General features: G+C 46.6%; 1 protein-coding gene across 2 annotated transcripts in view; it reads right to left on the reverse strand.

Annotated features, from left to right (window-relative positions):
- The window catches only part of Fat2 (FAT atypical cadherin 2), an 89,948-nt gene that overhangs the window by 42,563 nt on the left and 33,119 nt on the right, over positions 1-14,266 (reverse strand). For both annotated transcript variants that reach the window (XM_031351603.1, XM_031351604.1), the window contains 3 exons: positions 10,509-10,823; positions 5,505-5,563; positions 3,275-3,586 (listed from right to left, as the gene is read on the reverse strand). In XM_031351603.1, the coding sequence (XP_031207463.1) occupies positions 3,275-3,586; positions 5,505-5,563; positions 10,509-10,823 (686 nt within the window). The remainder of the gene's footprint in view (positions 1-3,274; positions 3,587-5,504; positions 5,564-10,508; positions 10,824-14,266) is intronic.

The raw sequence follows: 14,266 nt of genomic DNA on the forward strand, positions 1-14,266 counted from the left end.
CTAGAACCTCTTGTTAGGTGGAATAACAGAACAACAAAACACTGGACCGTTAATATTGATTGGCAACTTGATCGGTTTGGTGGTTTGAATGAGAAATGACTGATTTTGGGTCAGATATTTGAACACTTGATCCTCGGAAGACATCACCATTTGAGGATGTTGTGGAACCTTTAGGAGATGCAGCCTTACTGGAGAAAGTATGTCCTTGGGGATGGGCTTTAAGGGTTTATCATTTTCTGCCACCTCCTGTTCTGTCTCCCTTTGCTTCCTGTGTGTGGATGACGTATGATCTTTCTGCTTCCTGCTCCTGCTGCCTTCCTGCCATTATGAACGCTCTTCCTCTGGAACCATAAGCTAGAGTGAACCCTTTCTTCCTAAAGTTGCTTTTGGTCATTTTATTTTATCACAACAATAGAAGTAACTGATGCAATTCCATTGAGGAATGTCTAGGAGATTGGTGAACCAATCTTGGGCATATCTGTGACAGTATTTCCAGAAAAGATTAGATTGCAAGGGTGCTGACTTGATTAATGGGTCAGTCCCTTGATGTATTCTTAGTATGAAGCAAGTATGATGGGAGATGATGAGAAGTAGCCATGGGCTGAGACCGAGGTCACTAGGGCACATCTTTGGGGACTATGTCATGCCTTAATGCCCACCTGAATCTCTTTTTCTCAGCTCCTTGGTCAACCATGAAGTGAATGCTTCTCTTCTACCACATGGTACCACCATAATGTTTGCCCAAACAGGCATGGCCAAGTAATCATAGACAAGCGCCTCTAGAAATGTGGGCCTAAATAAATCTTCCCTCCCGTAAGCTGCTCCTGTCAGGAATGTGATCTCAGTGATGTGAAGGATTCCCAAAGAAAGTCACTCTATCTTATTGCATAGTAATTTCTAAGATGGACTTTATACTCATAGATGGCATATCACTGCCAACAAACACAAACATAACGAGTGAGACTCATCAAGCTCGGCTATGATCAATCCTCACCCTAAGCTCTGTGTGCAGCCTTTAATCCTCACTGTAGCCCTGGGAGACACACTACAGTAATTTATTTCCCTTTTGTAGGCAGAAATGGGGACTCTATGTTCATTCCCTGAGTTCATACCTGGGTCATGTGACCCATCAGCAACAAGGCTGGCTTCAGTTTAGTGGTGTGGTATGAGAACTCAGGACCTGCTTTTTGACACACTGGTGTCTTAGCCTCGGTCATAGAGATTCAAAATGGCTTGTCTGAAGAAGGGCAGTCCAGGTCAGTGTCTCCAGACAGGAGCTGCTGTTCATCACTCAGGAAAGCCCATGGTCTATTTCTCAGAGATAATTCATTCATTTTTGCTCATGATTCTCAGAAGCCTTTGCCTCTACTCTCCTCAAGCTTCTCAAGGTTATTGGATGCTTATGCAGGAATGGCTGGAAACTTCTGGGTTATCTTGACACACACAATAAAATCCAGGGTACTGGAAATGCACCAAGACAGGTTCAGAATGAGGAGCTACTCTGAGAAGGGGGCAGTGACAGGCCACAGACAGGAGGGTGTGGTATCAGACAGACCATTTTCACCTGAAGTGGCTCAGGGCTTTTACATGGATTTTAGGGCTTGGGAATGTAGCTCAGTGATAGAACAACTTGCCTAACAGATGCCATATGGCTATAGTTGGGTGAAAACCCAGGCACTGCGAAATAGAGACATGGATCAGCAGTTAAGAGCACCTGCTGTTCTTTCAGAGGATCTGAGTTCAGTTCTTGGTATCTATTTCAGATAGTTCACAACCATCTGTAACACCAACTTTAGAGACATCAGCTGCTTCTAGCCTCCACAAGGGTGTACACTCTCACATGTGTACATATACTTTCTGGAAAAAAATTAGAGTTGGAGCATGCCTTTAATCCCAGCACTTAGGAGGCAAGAGATAGGTGAATCCCTGTGAATTCCCAGCCAGCTTAGTCTGTGTAGTGACTTCCTGGTTAGCCAATGCTACGTAGTAACCCTGTATTAAAAAAAAATTATAATTAAGAACAAAGTAAATAAATCTTTAAAAAATATTCAACAGATCTATCTTGATTCTGAGACCATGGTTAATTTTGCTAAATTGTTATTTGTAGGAACAGGGGATTTCAAGGGCCTTTATTGTCCTCAAAAAGAGAAACCCACAGTCCACAATTCTGCTCCCCTAGGTGAGAGTAGAGACTCCCTGGTTCCCCAAGGGAAGACAGAGGAGATGATCTCCCTCTTCCTGTGCTGTCACAGAAATTCACCATCTAGAACCATTCCTCTACAGATGCCCTCCAGATTTTCCTCACCTGCTTCACCTTGCTATGGTCTAGAGATGGTTCGAGTGTGTCCCTCAAAGACTCATACACTGCAAGCTGGGCTCCTAATGAAGCAGTGCTGAGGTTGAGGAGTCTTTCTCAAGAGATGGAATCTAGGGATAGGAGGGAAGACTCAGCAGTGGAGAGCGATGGCTGCTATTCCAGAGGACCTGGGTTCCATTCTCAGCACCCACATGAAAGCTCACAACCATCTGTAACTCCAGTTCCAAGGGGATCCAATAGCCTTTTATGGCCTTTTACAGCACCAAGCATGCACATGGTACACACACATACATGTAGGCAAAACACCTATACATCCAGAATAAATTAGTAAATAAACTTTTATTAAGATGCAGAGTCAAGGGGCTGGGGAGATAGCTCACTCAACAACGTGTCTGCCTTTAAAGCACAGGGACTGAATCCCTAGAAGCTAATAAAACATCTGGGTGCTCTAATGAACATTTGTAGTCCCAGTGCTGGGGTGACAAACAAGCACAGGTGAATCACAGGCCCGGTGACTGCCAGCTTAGTCTACCTGTTGAGGTCCAGGTCAGTGAGAAAGCATGTCTCAATATATATGGTGCCTAAAGATTGATAGTGCATGTATACCCACATAAGTGAGTGCTACTACACAAGAGTATACATGTATACACTCACACACACATACACACACTCATATGCACACACACAAGAAATGGAGTTTAGTGATGGTCATTTGAGGTGCAACTCTCAGGAATGGATTAATGATGTTCCAGCAGAACAGGCTGTGAGTGTCTCTCAGGGGTGAGCCTACCCCGCCTCCTCCACCTCCTTATATGCTAAAACACACAGATAGATGGACAGACAGACAGGCACAAACACACACACACATGCACACACACAAGAAAGAAAGAAAAGAGAAAGAAAGGACAATCGCCCTCTCTTCAGCCCCTCCAGCTGGGCAGCCTCTCCACCACTCACCGTTAGGATGTTGTACTCTCCGGCTGCAAAGGTGCTGCTAGAAGATACAACTCCCATGACAGGGTCGATTCTGAAGCTTTCTTCATCACTCTCCTCAATGCTATAGGTGACACTGCCGTTGAGACCTTCATCTGGATCTGAAGCCACCAGCCTGTACACAGGCTCCGGGGAGAGGGGGCTCAGTCTTTCCGAAAGGCGGACATTAAAGAGCTTGTGGGAGAACACAGGTGGGTTGTCATTGACATCCAAGATGCACACCACCACCCTGGAGGTGGACCTTAGTGGGGGGTCCCCATTGTCCTGCACGGTCACCTGTAAACAAAATGGTGTGTGAGCTCCTGTGCTACCACAGTGAAGCAGTATCTAGAACTACCACCGTCCTACCACGGCTCACACCATGTTAGAGCTGGTTGCCGTTACTGCCGCCATCTGACCTTGGGACAACAAGAACAGAAGGGAACCACAGAGAACCAGAAGTCACTGCCATGAAAACCTGTCCTTCCTGTGGAAGACACTAGGCCTCTTCCTGAGATTGCCTTGTTCACAGCTTGGGTTAGAAAGCGTTGTAGGAATGGGTCAGACCTGCTGCCCTATACCTGAAATAAACTCCAACTTGAGAATCATGCGCTGCTGGCGCCAGGACCCAGTCCTCTGACACAGCCACCGTGCTGAGGAAATGGTACGAGACAAGGCGTTTCCACTCACAGTAGCTCAGAGGCTGAAGGATGACTCAGTGGCACAGCGCTTGGCAAGCATGCGTGAGGCCCTGGGTTTGACCCTCACTCTGCATGTGAAAGCAGCCATTTAGAACTTCTAGAGTAGTGGTTCTCAACCTTCCTAATGCTGGTACCCTTTAATACAGTTCCTCACATTGTGGCAACCCCAACCATAAAATTATTTTGTTGCTACTTCATACTGTAATTTTGCAATTGTTATGAATTGTGATGTAAATATCTGTGTTTTCTAATGGTCCTAGGTGACCCCTGTGAGGGGGTTATAACCCATAGGTTGAGAACCAGTGTCCTAGGCTTTAAAGATTACTGAACTGGGAACTTGAGGACATTTTTGTTCTTAGTGACAAATGCTTTTCCTTTCTCCTTTCCTTCCTTCCATTTTCCCCTTCCTTCCTTCCTTCCTTCCTTTCTTCCTTCCTTCCTTCCTTCCTTCCTTCCTTCCTTTCTTTCTTTCTTTCTTTCTTTCTTTCTTTCTTTCTTTCTTTCTTTCTTTCTTTCTTTCTTCCTTATGGTTCAGTCATGTCAACCCAGGGCCTCACACCTGCTGTGTACATGCTCCATGCTCTACCAGTGAGCCACATCCTCATTTTATCTTGGGACAAAGTCTCTCATTGAGTTTACAAACTGCCCTAAATTCCCTCTGTAGCCCAGACTGGTTTTGAACTTGTAATTCTCCTCCTAAGTCGCTGGGATCACAAGTGTGGCACCCCAGTATTTCAAAGGGAAGGGGAGAATTTCAGAACCCATAGCAGAGTAAAGCAGAATGACCTCCAATCTGCTAAGGAATATGCATCCTACCCTATGGGTGCCCTTAAGGCCAGAAGAGATGCCCGGTGGGATACGCGTTGCTTAGGAGAGAAATAGCTAGGTTTGTAACCCCTACTAATTTACTCCCCCTCTAGAGCACTGTGGGAGCCTTGCAGTAGGGTGATCTTGGGAAGACACCTCAGGAAGAATACAGATCTAGAAGACAAAAATTGTATTCTGGCCCCGCATCAAATCTTGTAAAAAGGACCATTAAGTGGCTTGCTCTCCACAAGCTCTGAGGGATGAGCTAGAAACTAGAGCACCTCCCTCCACCCACACCCACCCACACCCACACACACCCACACACCCACACCCACACACCCACCCACACCACACACACCCACACCCACCCACCCACACACACACACTCACCACACACACACACACACACACACACACCACACACGCACCACCAGCACTCCCTTCAGGCATTACTAGTTAACCAAGACTTCCTGTCCTGTCTGGATAAGGTTTCAGAATCCTTTCCTCCTCAGTAGGAAGAGCTGGTGAGGACCTACAGATCTTTACCACCAGCCACAGAAATAGAATGAAATAGGCTGCCCTGTCGCGCCTCAGCCTCGCCCCCACCCCACCCCCATCCACAGCACTGGAGCTGTACAGTTGATGGCCTAGAGTCCAGCTTCCTTTGGGGCTGTTCAAAGACAGTGCCCAGCTTTCCCGCTACTCACCTCTAGGACATATTCATCTTTGTTCTCTCGGTCCAGCTGCTTGGCAGTGGACAGGAGACCTGGAAAGGGATGGAGAGAGAGAGATGAACAAAGGGCTCCCAGGGCCTTGTTACTGGAGCAGGTTCAGAATTGCACACGACAAAACCGAGTCCTGGTTTTTGACTTTTAGAGATCTGAAGAAAGGGAAGGGAGGAGGTGAGAGACATGGACATAAAATGGGCTAACTGAACTTCCTGCATAAGTCCACTTTCCCCTTGAGGCATGAGTGATGGACCCAAAACTCAGCAGCTCACACAGCTTGCCCAGCCAACTTCTTGAGTGCTGAGATTCCAGGTATACAACCATCATGCTCAGCATTATTTTGTCTTTGTGCTTGGACTCACTCTCCCTACCTCAATCATCCCTGACCCCTTAGGGGTCCATGCTCCTGAAACTGCTGCTCTGAGACCTCCTGAGTTGACACTCCCTTGACTACCTTCAAGTCTCTCTTTGACATTGGTGTCTGGATTCCCAAGGAATGCTCATGAAGGTGAGATACGGCTGAGTTCCTGCAAAGGGCTGGTGAACCCCCACATAAGGATGGGAAGTATCCACTGAGCTTGTGTGGTGTAAGTCCCTACCTCTCCCAGACCAAGGTGACACTCTGTTGATCTAACTGTCATCCCTTTTCTCCTCCAAACTAAGTTTTCCCATCACCCCACCTCAGGGACACTCTTTCCTTTCCCTTTGCCCTCAGATAGGTTATCAACAGCTGTTGAGTCACCTCTGAGGGATTTCTGCTCCTTCACTCCTTGATCCACCAAAGTCTAGGGCTCTCCCCCAATGAATTGTTCATTCAAATGTCCCCACTCCTCCATTCTTCAGAATCACAGAGCCAATGTTGCTGATCCCTTATATGCCAGGCTTTCTTCTAAGTTCTTTGTATAGCTATAGCATTCCATACTAATTCATTCAGGACCCACAGCCATCTAGGAAGCAGTTTGGATGATTGTATTTTACTTGTGGAAACTTAAGTACAAACCAGTGCTTGGTGTGGATATTACTTTCAGAAGTTCATGTGCTGCAGCTACTATCCCCAGATTATTGCCCATTTACTTTGGCTTTTTGAGACAAGACTCCCTATGTACGTAACCCAAGCCGTCCTGGTGCTCATCTACTTACTCTGCAGCTGGGTCTGCCCTTGCACACTGATCTTCCTGCCTGAGATTACAGGCATGTGACACCATACCTGGGTCTACCCATAGCTGAACGGGATTTGCAGATGGGCTATCAGGGGGTAATTAGGGTGAGATGAGGTCATAGGAGTAGAGCCCCCACGAGTGTATTCGTGGCTTTCTAGCGAGGGAAGACCTAGCACTCTCATGCTGTACTTCACTATTCTATGCTGCAGCAAGGTGTCCTCACAAGATGCCAGCACCATGCTCTTGGACATCTCGGTCTCCAGGACCACAAGCTAAATGATCCCGTGTTCCTTATCAACTACCCAGTCTGAGGTACTCAATTAGAGCAGCATACAATGGACTAAGAGAGGGGTCCTGAGACTCCACCAGTTATGGGCTATCTCCGAACCATGGCTTCTATCCACAATGAGAGCCTCATCTTCCTCCCACTTGGAGGTTCTCAAACCACCTTCCTTCCCTGTCCTTGTCCCCTCCTAGACTGCTGCTTATCACCTCCCCTGCCCCCTTAGTCCTCTGCAGCTTGGCCACAGCCATCAGCTTTTCCCCTCCCCCGAGCAGCCACGGCACCTACCTACTGCATAGACTTTCCTCTGTCTGCTGCTCCTATAGTATCTACCCCCAAACATTCATGATCCTGATGAGGTGGCTTCCCGAGACCAAGAACCAGATCTTACTTCTCTTTACATCTCTCTACAGCACGAGGCTTTAAGGCCTCTTGGAGGAGACCTCTTTAAGCATTTGCTGGGTACATGCATGGATCATCCACAAGGACTTGTTTATCCATTTAACACTTGCTCAGGGAGCTTGTACTATACTCTGTGGTGCTGCCAGATAATGAAGATGCAGGCAAAAAGCAGTCAACTTTTCTTTTTTAGGGACCTGTGGAAGGCCAGTGAAGATGGAGAGCTAGTGGAGCAATTACTTGAAGGAGTACAGTGAATGGGGTACGTTAGCGGTACCAGCGTGTATGTTATGATATTAGGGACTATCCAGCTGTGCTCTGTGGGAGACCAGAGGCCCCACAGACAAAAAGAGAGTAGAAGCCTGACATGTAGCCAGCCGAGCTTTTAATCACAGAACCTGGAAAAGGCAGGCAGTTCTCTGTGAGTTCAAGATCAGTCTGTTCTACTTAACAAGTTCCAGGCCAGCCAGGACTACATAGTAAGAGAGCAGGGAGAGATTCCTGTAGCGTGTGGCAACACCCATGTTAAGAACTTCTATGGTCTGAAGCAGTTGTGGACAAAAACTGCTAAAGAAGCAATATCTAGATGTGAACCACAACAACAGTTCCTAGAAAGGAGTGTGTGTCTGCAGAGACCGGCCGACTAGTTAGAACTTTAGTCCTGTGGAAAGACTGGAATTTTGTAGCTTCAGAGGCTAGTCACTGTATCCTGGGCTAATTTAACCTTCTGAAACAGCCACCCCCTGGCTCACTCTGTATCTGAGCTAATACCTCATCGTAATAAATAAAAAACGTCTTAGAAGTTGTTAACTTAGCAGAACACTGGCTTCCGCCAATCCAAGAGTGAAGGGTGCTATCAGATAGCATCTTGGGTCTATAAAAAAGCTTCCCCATTTTGATGTATCTGCCTCTCTGGTGTCCCCGCTAATATATTTTAAAGCTGCCTAGATTTATGACTTTCTTTGTTCTGTAAAACTATAAAACCCTGTGAAACTGCACCCACATTTGAATGTGGGATTTGATCGGGGTATTCTAAATCTCTTCCCAGGCTATAGTCATACATGACGTCTCCAGAGTAAACTATCTCCTAGTCCCTTTAAGATGAGAGCTGTGGTTTCAATGTTGACACAGCCCTGTGGCTAGAGCCAAAAGAGGTCTGGTGAGAGGGATATGGTGAAACCAAAGAGGTCAGGGGGCCCATTTAGGCACCAGCTTGTGGGACACAGGGGACCCTCGCTTTACCTGGAGGACACAGAAAAACCTGCCAGGCTTCTGTAGTGGGGATATGGAATGCACAATGGCTCTCGTGAGGAAGGTGGGTTGGGGGCTGGTGGTGGATGTGATTCTCATGTTAAAAGTAAGACTTCACAAGTTCTTCTTCCTGCTGGGAGGAGTCTGCCTGAAAGGGCATCAGGCCAGGCCTGCTGCCAGAGGACTGTTGACAGTAAATAGAAGATTGGGAGAAGCTGAGGCCCCGTTAATGCCTTAGGTGAGGGATCATCGATCTCCTCACTCATCTGGAAAGAGGAGTGGGGCACAGGGGTGTGGGTGAGCCTGAGGGGACAACCTGCTTGGACCTGTTTTCTAAAAGAAAAGCTCCCTCAGCTCAGAGAGAAGAGGATGTGTCTAGAGCCTGAGGTCAAAGGTTAACAGAAAAGGCTCTCACCAAAGTCTTCAGTGTCAAACACACTTGTGCCTCTTACCAACTCTTTGCCCCACTTCTTCCCTGGGCTCGTGGGAAAGATCACAAGCACTGTCTCTTCCCTTTCTACAGTCTGTCCTTCTACAGTAACAGTGCATTGTGGTAGAAAAGATTGGGTCACATGGAAAGGTCAACCTTCCCTAAAGGAGGCCTTGTAGCCTCTCTCAGACTCCAGGGGAACAAGAATGACAGGTGTCACAACTCGAAGGGGCAGGCTGGGACTAACACAACAGGGGTGGAGGTGGGGACTGTGGGACCAAAGAATGTATACATGGGATCTGCTCGGTGGTCTGCTATCAGCCTCCAGTATACTGTGGCCCTCAGAGAATGTGGGGCAAGTGTGGTCAGAGCATGCTGTTTCTGAAGAACATCTGGAGATCTGGAATGTTCTGTGGAATTTGCCAGTGTGGACCACAAGTTGGCAAATCTGTGCTTAAAGTTTCTGAGTCTAGTCAGATATCTTTGTGTGTGTGTGTGGGGGGGGGGCTCTTCGTAGCTCACTGCTACAACAGGGTGACTCCCAGATTCCTCTGAACCTGCTAACAACCCTTGGCCAGTAAGAAGACTGATGGGATGTGGGGGAAATCACAGTCATTACTGTTTCGTGGGCAGGTTTGAGACTTGTCTGCAACAAGGACTGTCCTAGTTAGCTTTGCTTGTTGACTTAGCATAGCCTAGAGTCATCTGAAAGAAAAGCCTCACTGAGGAACTGCCTAGATCAAATTGGCCCGTGTGCACATCTGCCGAGGATTGGCTTGACAGTTCATTGATGCAGGATGGTCCAGCTCACTGTGGGTAGCACCGTTTTCTGGGCAGGTGGTCCTGGGCTGCATAAGAAAGCTAGGTATGCATGAGCCCATGAGCAAGCCAGAGAGCCAGCCTGTAGGCGGTGTTCCTCCACATTTCCTGCCCTGAGTTCCTACCCTGACTTTCCTCAATGACAGAGTGTGACCTGGAAGTCTAAGCCAATAAAGTATATTTATAGTATAAACCCTTTTCTCTCCTAAGTTGCTCCTGACCAGAGTGGTTTCTGCCACAGCAATGGAAATAAAGTGGAACAAAGGCCAGTGATAGTTCTGGCCATGTCTGTGACTAGGGGAAAATGGTCAGTTTGAGAGCATTCAAAGGCATGAACTAATTTCAGCTTGACCTCTGAGACACCAAGAAAGAAAGATTTTTAACATGCTCTCCTTATGTGGAGATAGGCGTTGTTGAAATGTATCTTAACTTTGGCACCCATCAGAATGCCATGCTTGTGTTGTTAAAACATACATTTCTGGAGTCTGCCCTCTGAATATGGATTGGGCAGGTCTAGTAAGGGGCCTGAGAATTGGAATTTCCGACCTGCCTGCAGGTAGCCCTGATGCCACCTCAGGAACATTCCAAGAACTGTCTTGTAGATTTCTATATCCCTGTTCCTCCCACTTCCCAGGCCTCACCTGTAAATGGATGAATGATGAAATGTCCCATGTGGTTCCCACTGGTGAGGTTGAAGGTCAACTTCCCCTGAGAGCTGGAATCTGGGTCCCAGGCCTCCAGCTGAAGCACAGAGGTACCCAAAGGGGCATCTTCCTGGACAGAGGGGTAGAACACGGGTCTAGACATGGAGGGAATGTTGTCATTGATGTCTGTAACCTCAATGTAGACTTCGGTGACAGCAGAGAGGGGAACGGAGCCTCTGTCCACGGCTAACACCGTCAACCAGTAGAAGGATGTGAATTCTCGGTCCAGAGGTGCCAGAGTCTCGAGCATTCCTGGGGACAGCAAGTGACCAAACTCAATATACTGAGATCTCAGAGAGACTTTAGAAACCACCTTCCCCAGGGCTGCGGAGATGGCTCAGTGAAGTGTCTGCTGTAGAAGGACCTGAGTTCAGATCTCCAGTCCCTACATTAAAAACTGGGTATACAAGGACTGCACATGGAGGGGTCTGATTGTTCTGGCAGCATGTGTATAGTAGAGGATTGCAAATTCGATCATCAATAGGAGGAGAGGACCTCGGCCCTGTGAAGGTTCTGTGCCCCAGTGTAGGGGAATGCCAGGGCCAATAAGTGGGAGAGGGTGGGGTGGCAGGCATGGGGAGGGGGGAAGGAACAGGGGTTTGTTTTTGTTGTTTTTGTTTGTTTCTTTGTTTTTTAGAGGGGAAACTGGGAAAGGAGAAATTTACATTAAATAAAGAAAATATATAATTAAAAAAAAAAGAAAAAAACTGGGTATAGTGCCATGGACCCATGATTTCCAGCACTAGGGAGAAGGGATGGTAGAGATGGAAGAGCCTGTGAGGCTTGTTGGGTGCCAATCTAACTCAGCAGTGAGCCCTGGGTCCTGTAATGACTGTCTCAAACAATAAAGTGGAGATCAATAGAGAATGAAGCCTAATTTATCAACCTCTGGCCTTGATGTGCCTGCCCACATGTCTATGGACACACTCACACATGTATGCCCAGTGCACACACACATGAATGCATATGTAGATATATACACACACAGCTACACACACACACACACACACACACACACACACACACACACACACACACACACACTGAATAAAAAGAAAAAGCTCACCTCACCCAATGTCTACTGATCTGTATGTGGAAAGGATGTTGACAGGAAGTTCAGGGAAAGAGGATAGAGCTCTCAGTCTGAGGTGGGAGATGCTAAGGTGGATGTCAATTTAGCAGAGCCTCTCAGCCTTTCTCTGCTAAAATGGGCCTTCACGTCTGACATAAAGACATATACAGGAAACAGTAGAAGTTTATCAGATTCCACCAGCTCTTTCATCCCAAGTGCCAGCTAGTCACTTCACATTCTGTGAGTGAGACGCCCTATAGCTGGCCTTGACCTGATTCCATTAGTCCTTAAATTCTGATAGATTTTCAAATTAATACATTTCTGCTCCCTGCTTTGTCACTTCATGGTCCTAGGGTCTTAGCTCCATTTTTTTGGGTCCATTTACTTTACACACTGATTATAAGGGCCAGCTGTGATCTAGAGCATGAGGTTCTAACAGGGCCACAAGAAGCCCATCTACACCTTAAGTTCTCACTGGTCACTCTCAGCTGATGGGGTCTGCATGACGGGGCAGGGTCTAGATTCACAATCAGAGCACAGCAGGCCAGAAGTAACAGATGGGGAAATTGAGGCCCAGAGAGGAAGCATACATTTGGTCATGATTATATAGTATGAGGATGATCTGGGGCTACACGTGGTACATGACTGTCATCTCAACACACGGGAGACAAAGGGAGGGAAATCTCTGTGAGACTGAGGCCAGCCTGGTCTACAGAGTGAGTTCCAGGCCAGCCAGGGCTACACAGAAACTCTGGAGAGAAGAGAAGGAGAGGGTGAGGGGAGGAGGGGCAGGAGCAGGAAGAGGAGGAGGAAGAGAAGGAACAGGAGCAGGAAGAGGAGGAAATAGAGATTAAAAGAGCTGGGTCTAGAGTCTACTAAACAGAATACTCTACCCACCACACTACTTTGCCATTCACCCTGGAATCGAACTACAACTTCAGACCTTAAAATATTATTACAGAGCCACAGCAATAAAACAATATGGTGTTGGCACAAAAACAGACATATAGAGCAAAGAAACAAAAACCAGAGACCCAAACGTGAGTACATGTAACCAGTTATTTAATATTTGTCAAAAATACCAATAACATATGCTAAAGAAAAGAAACCATCCTCAACAACTGGTGCTGGAAAAACTGGGGATCCACATGTAGAAGAATGAAACCACACTGGACTCTACTACATTGCCCCAAAACTAATTCCAGACTAACCAAAGATTTAAATTTGAAAGCCAAAACCCTGAAACTGTGAGAAGAAAGTGCAGGCAGTGCCTGTGTGATACAGGTGAAGATAGGACTTCGTACAACGAACTCCACTTCCCAGGGATTACAGCCAACAACTGACAAGTAGGACTTCATAAAACTACAAACCTTTTGCATAACTACAGAACCTCCCAACCGGCTAAAGAGGAAACTTGTAGAATGAGAGAGAATCTTTACAAGCTATACATCTGGAAGAGGATTAATATTCAGACTATAAAAAGAGTCAAAAAAGCAAGATTAAAAAAAAAAATCTAAACAACCCATTCAAAAATGGGCCTGGAATCTGAGCAGAGAGTTTTCAAAAGAAGGAAAAAATGACTAAGAAACATCTCAAAAAAATTTTTATCATCTCCAGAAATTAGGGAAAAACACAACAACACAACTTTTGCGTTTTCATCTAAACACCTGCCAGAATGGCAGAGATCAGTGGAAGTGCTGACAGTAAATGTTGTGGGGACGTGGGGAGAAGAGGACCCTCATTCACTGTTAGTGCGATTGCAAACTGGCACAGCTGCTATGGAACTCAGTCTAGAGAATTCTCAAAAAGCTCAAGTAAATCGACCCTGTGATTCTGGTGCATGATGCACCTGGCATATGCCCAAAGGACACCACATCCTACTCCACAGACATTCACTCCACCATGTTCATTGCTGCTCTCTGCACAATAGCTAGGAAATAGAAACAAGCTAAATGCCCTACAACTGGCAAGGTATGGTGAAAATGTGCTTCATATATACAATGGAATATTATTCACCTCTAAAGAAAACTGAAATCATGAGCTTTGCAGGTACATGGATGGAACTAGGAGAAAACATATTGATTGATGTAACCCAGACCCAGAAAGACAAATGTTGCACATTCCCTCTTATTGGAGGCTCTGAGCTCCAAGCCTTCATATGTGAGTACATAGCCCATAGTAATTACAGAAACCAGGAAAATGAAACTGCATTGTTGTCAGGATGTGGAGCTTGGGAGCAATGGATTGGGGGAGAGCAGTGTACACAGAATCTGATCCCAGAAATGGGAAAGGGGAGCTTCTTTGAGGGAGAGAGAGTAAGTACAGAGGAAGGTGGGAAGAAGGCAAAGAGGAACAGCAGGGTACAAGTGATCTGCTGAAACAGAAAAATGAAGGCCTGTTAGGGAAAGGGTAGGGAGATTAATCCAGAAGAAAGGAAGGTGGGGAAAATAACAAATAAGTATGTCTAAAAAAGCTATAAGAGGCTCCACTCCCAGGTGCTCTAACACGCCCAGAATCAGAGGTGAGGAGGACACAACATCTGTCTGAATACTGGCAGTAACTGGGACCAGCTGGACCAGGCACACAGGAACTCTGCCAGCCCAGTGGCTCAGGTTCCTTCTGG

The sequence above is a fragment of the Mastomys coucha genome, unplaced genomic scaffold (genome assembly GCF_008632895.1).
Source record: "Mastomys coucha isolate ucsf_1 unplaced genomic scaffold, UCSF_Mcou_1 pScaffold5, whole genome shotgun sequence".
Taxonomy (NCBI): Eukaryota; Metazoa; Chordata; class Mammalia; order Rodentia; family Muridae; genus Mastomys; species Mastomys coucha.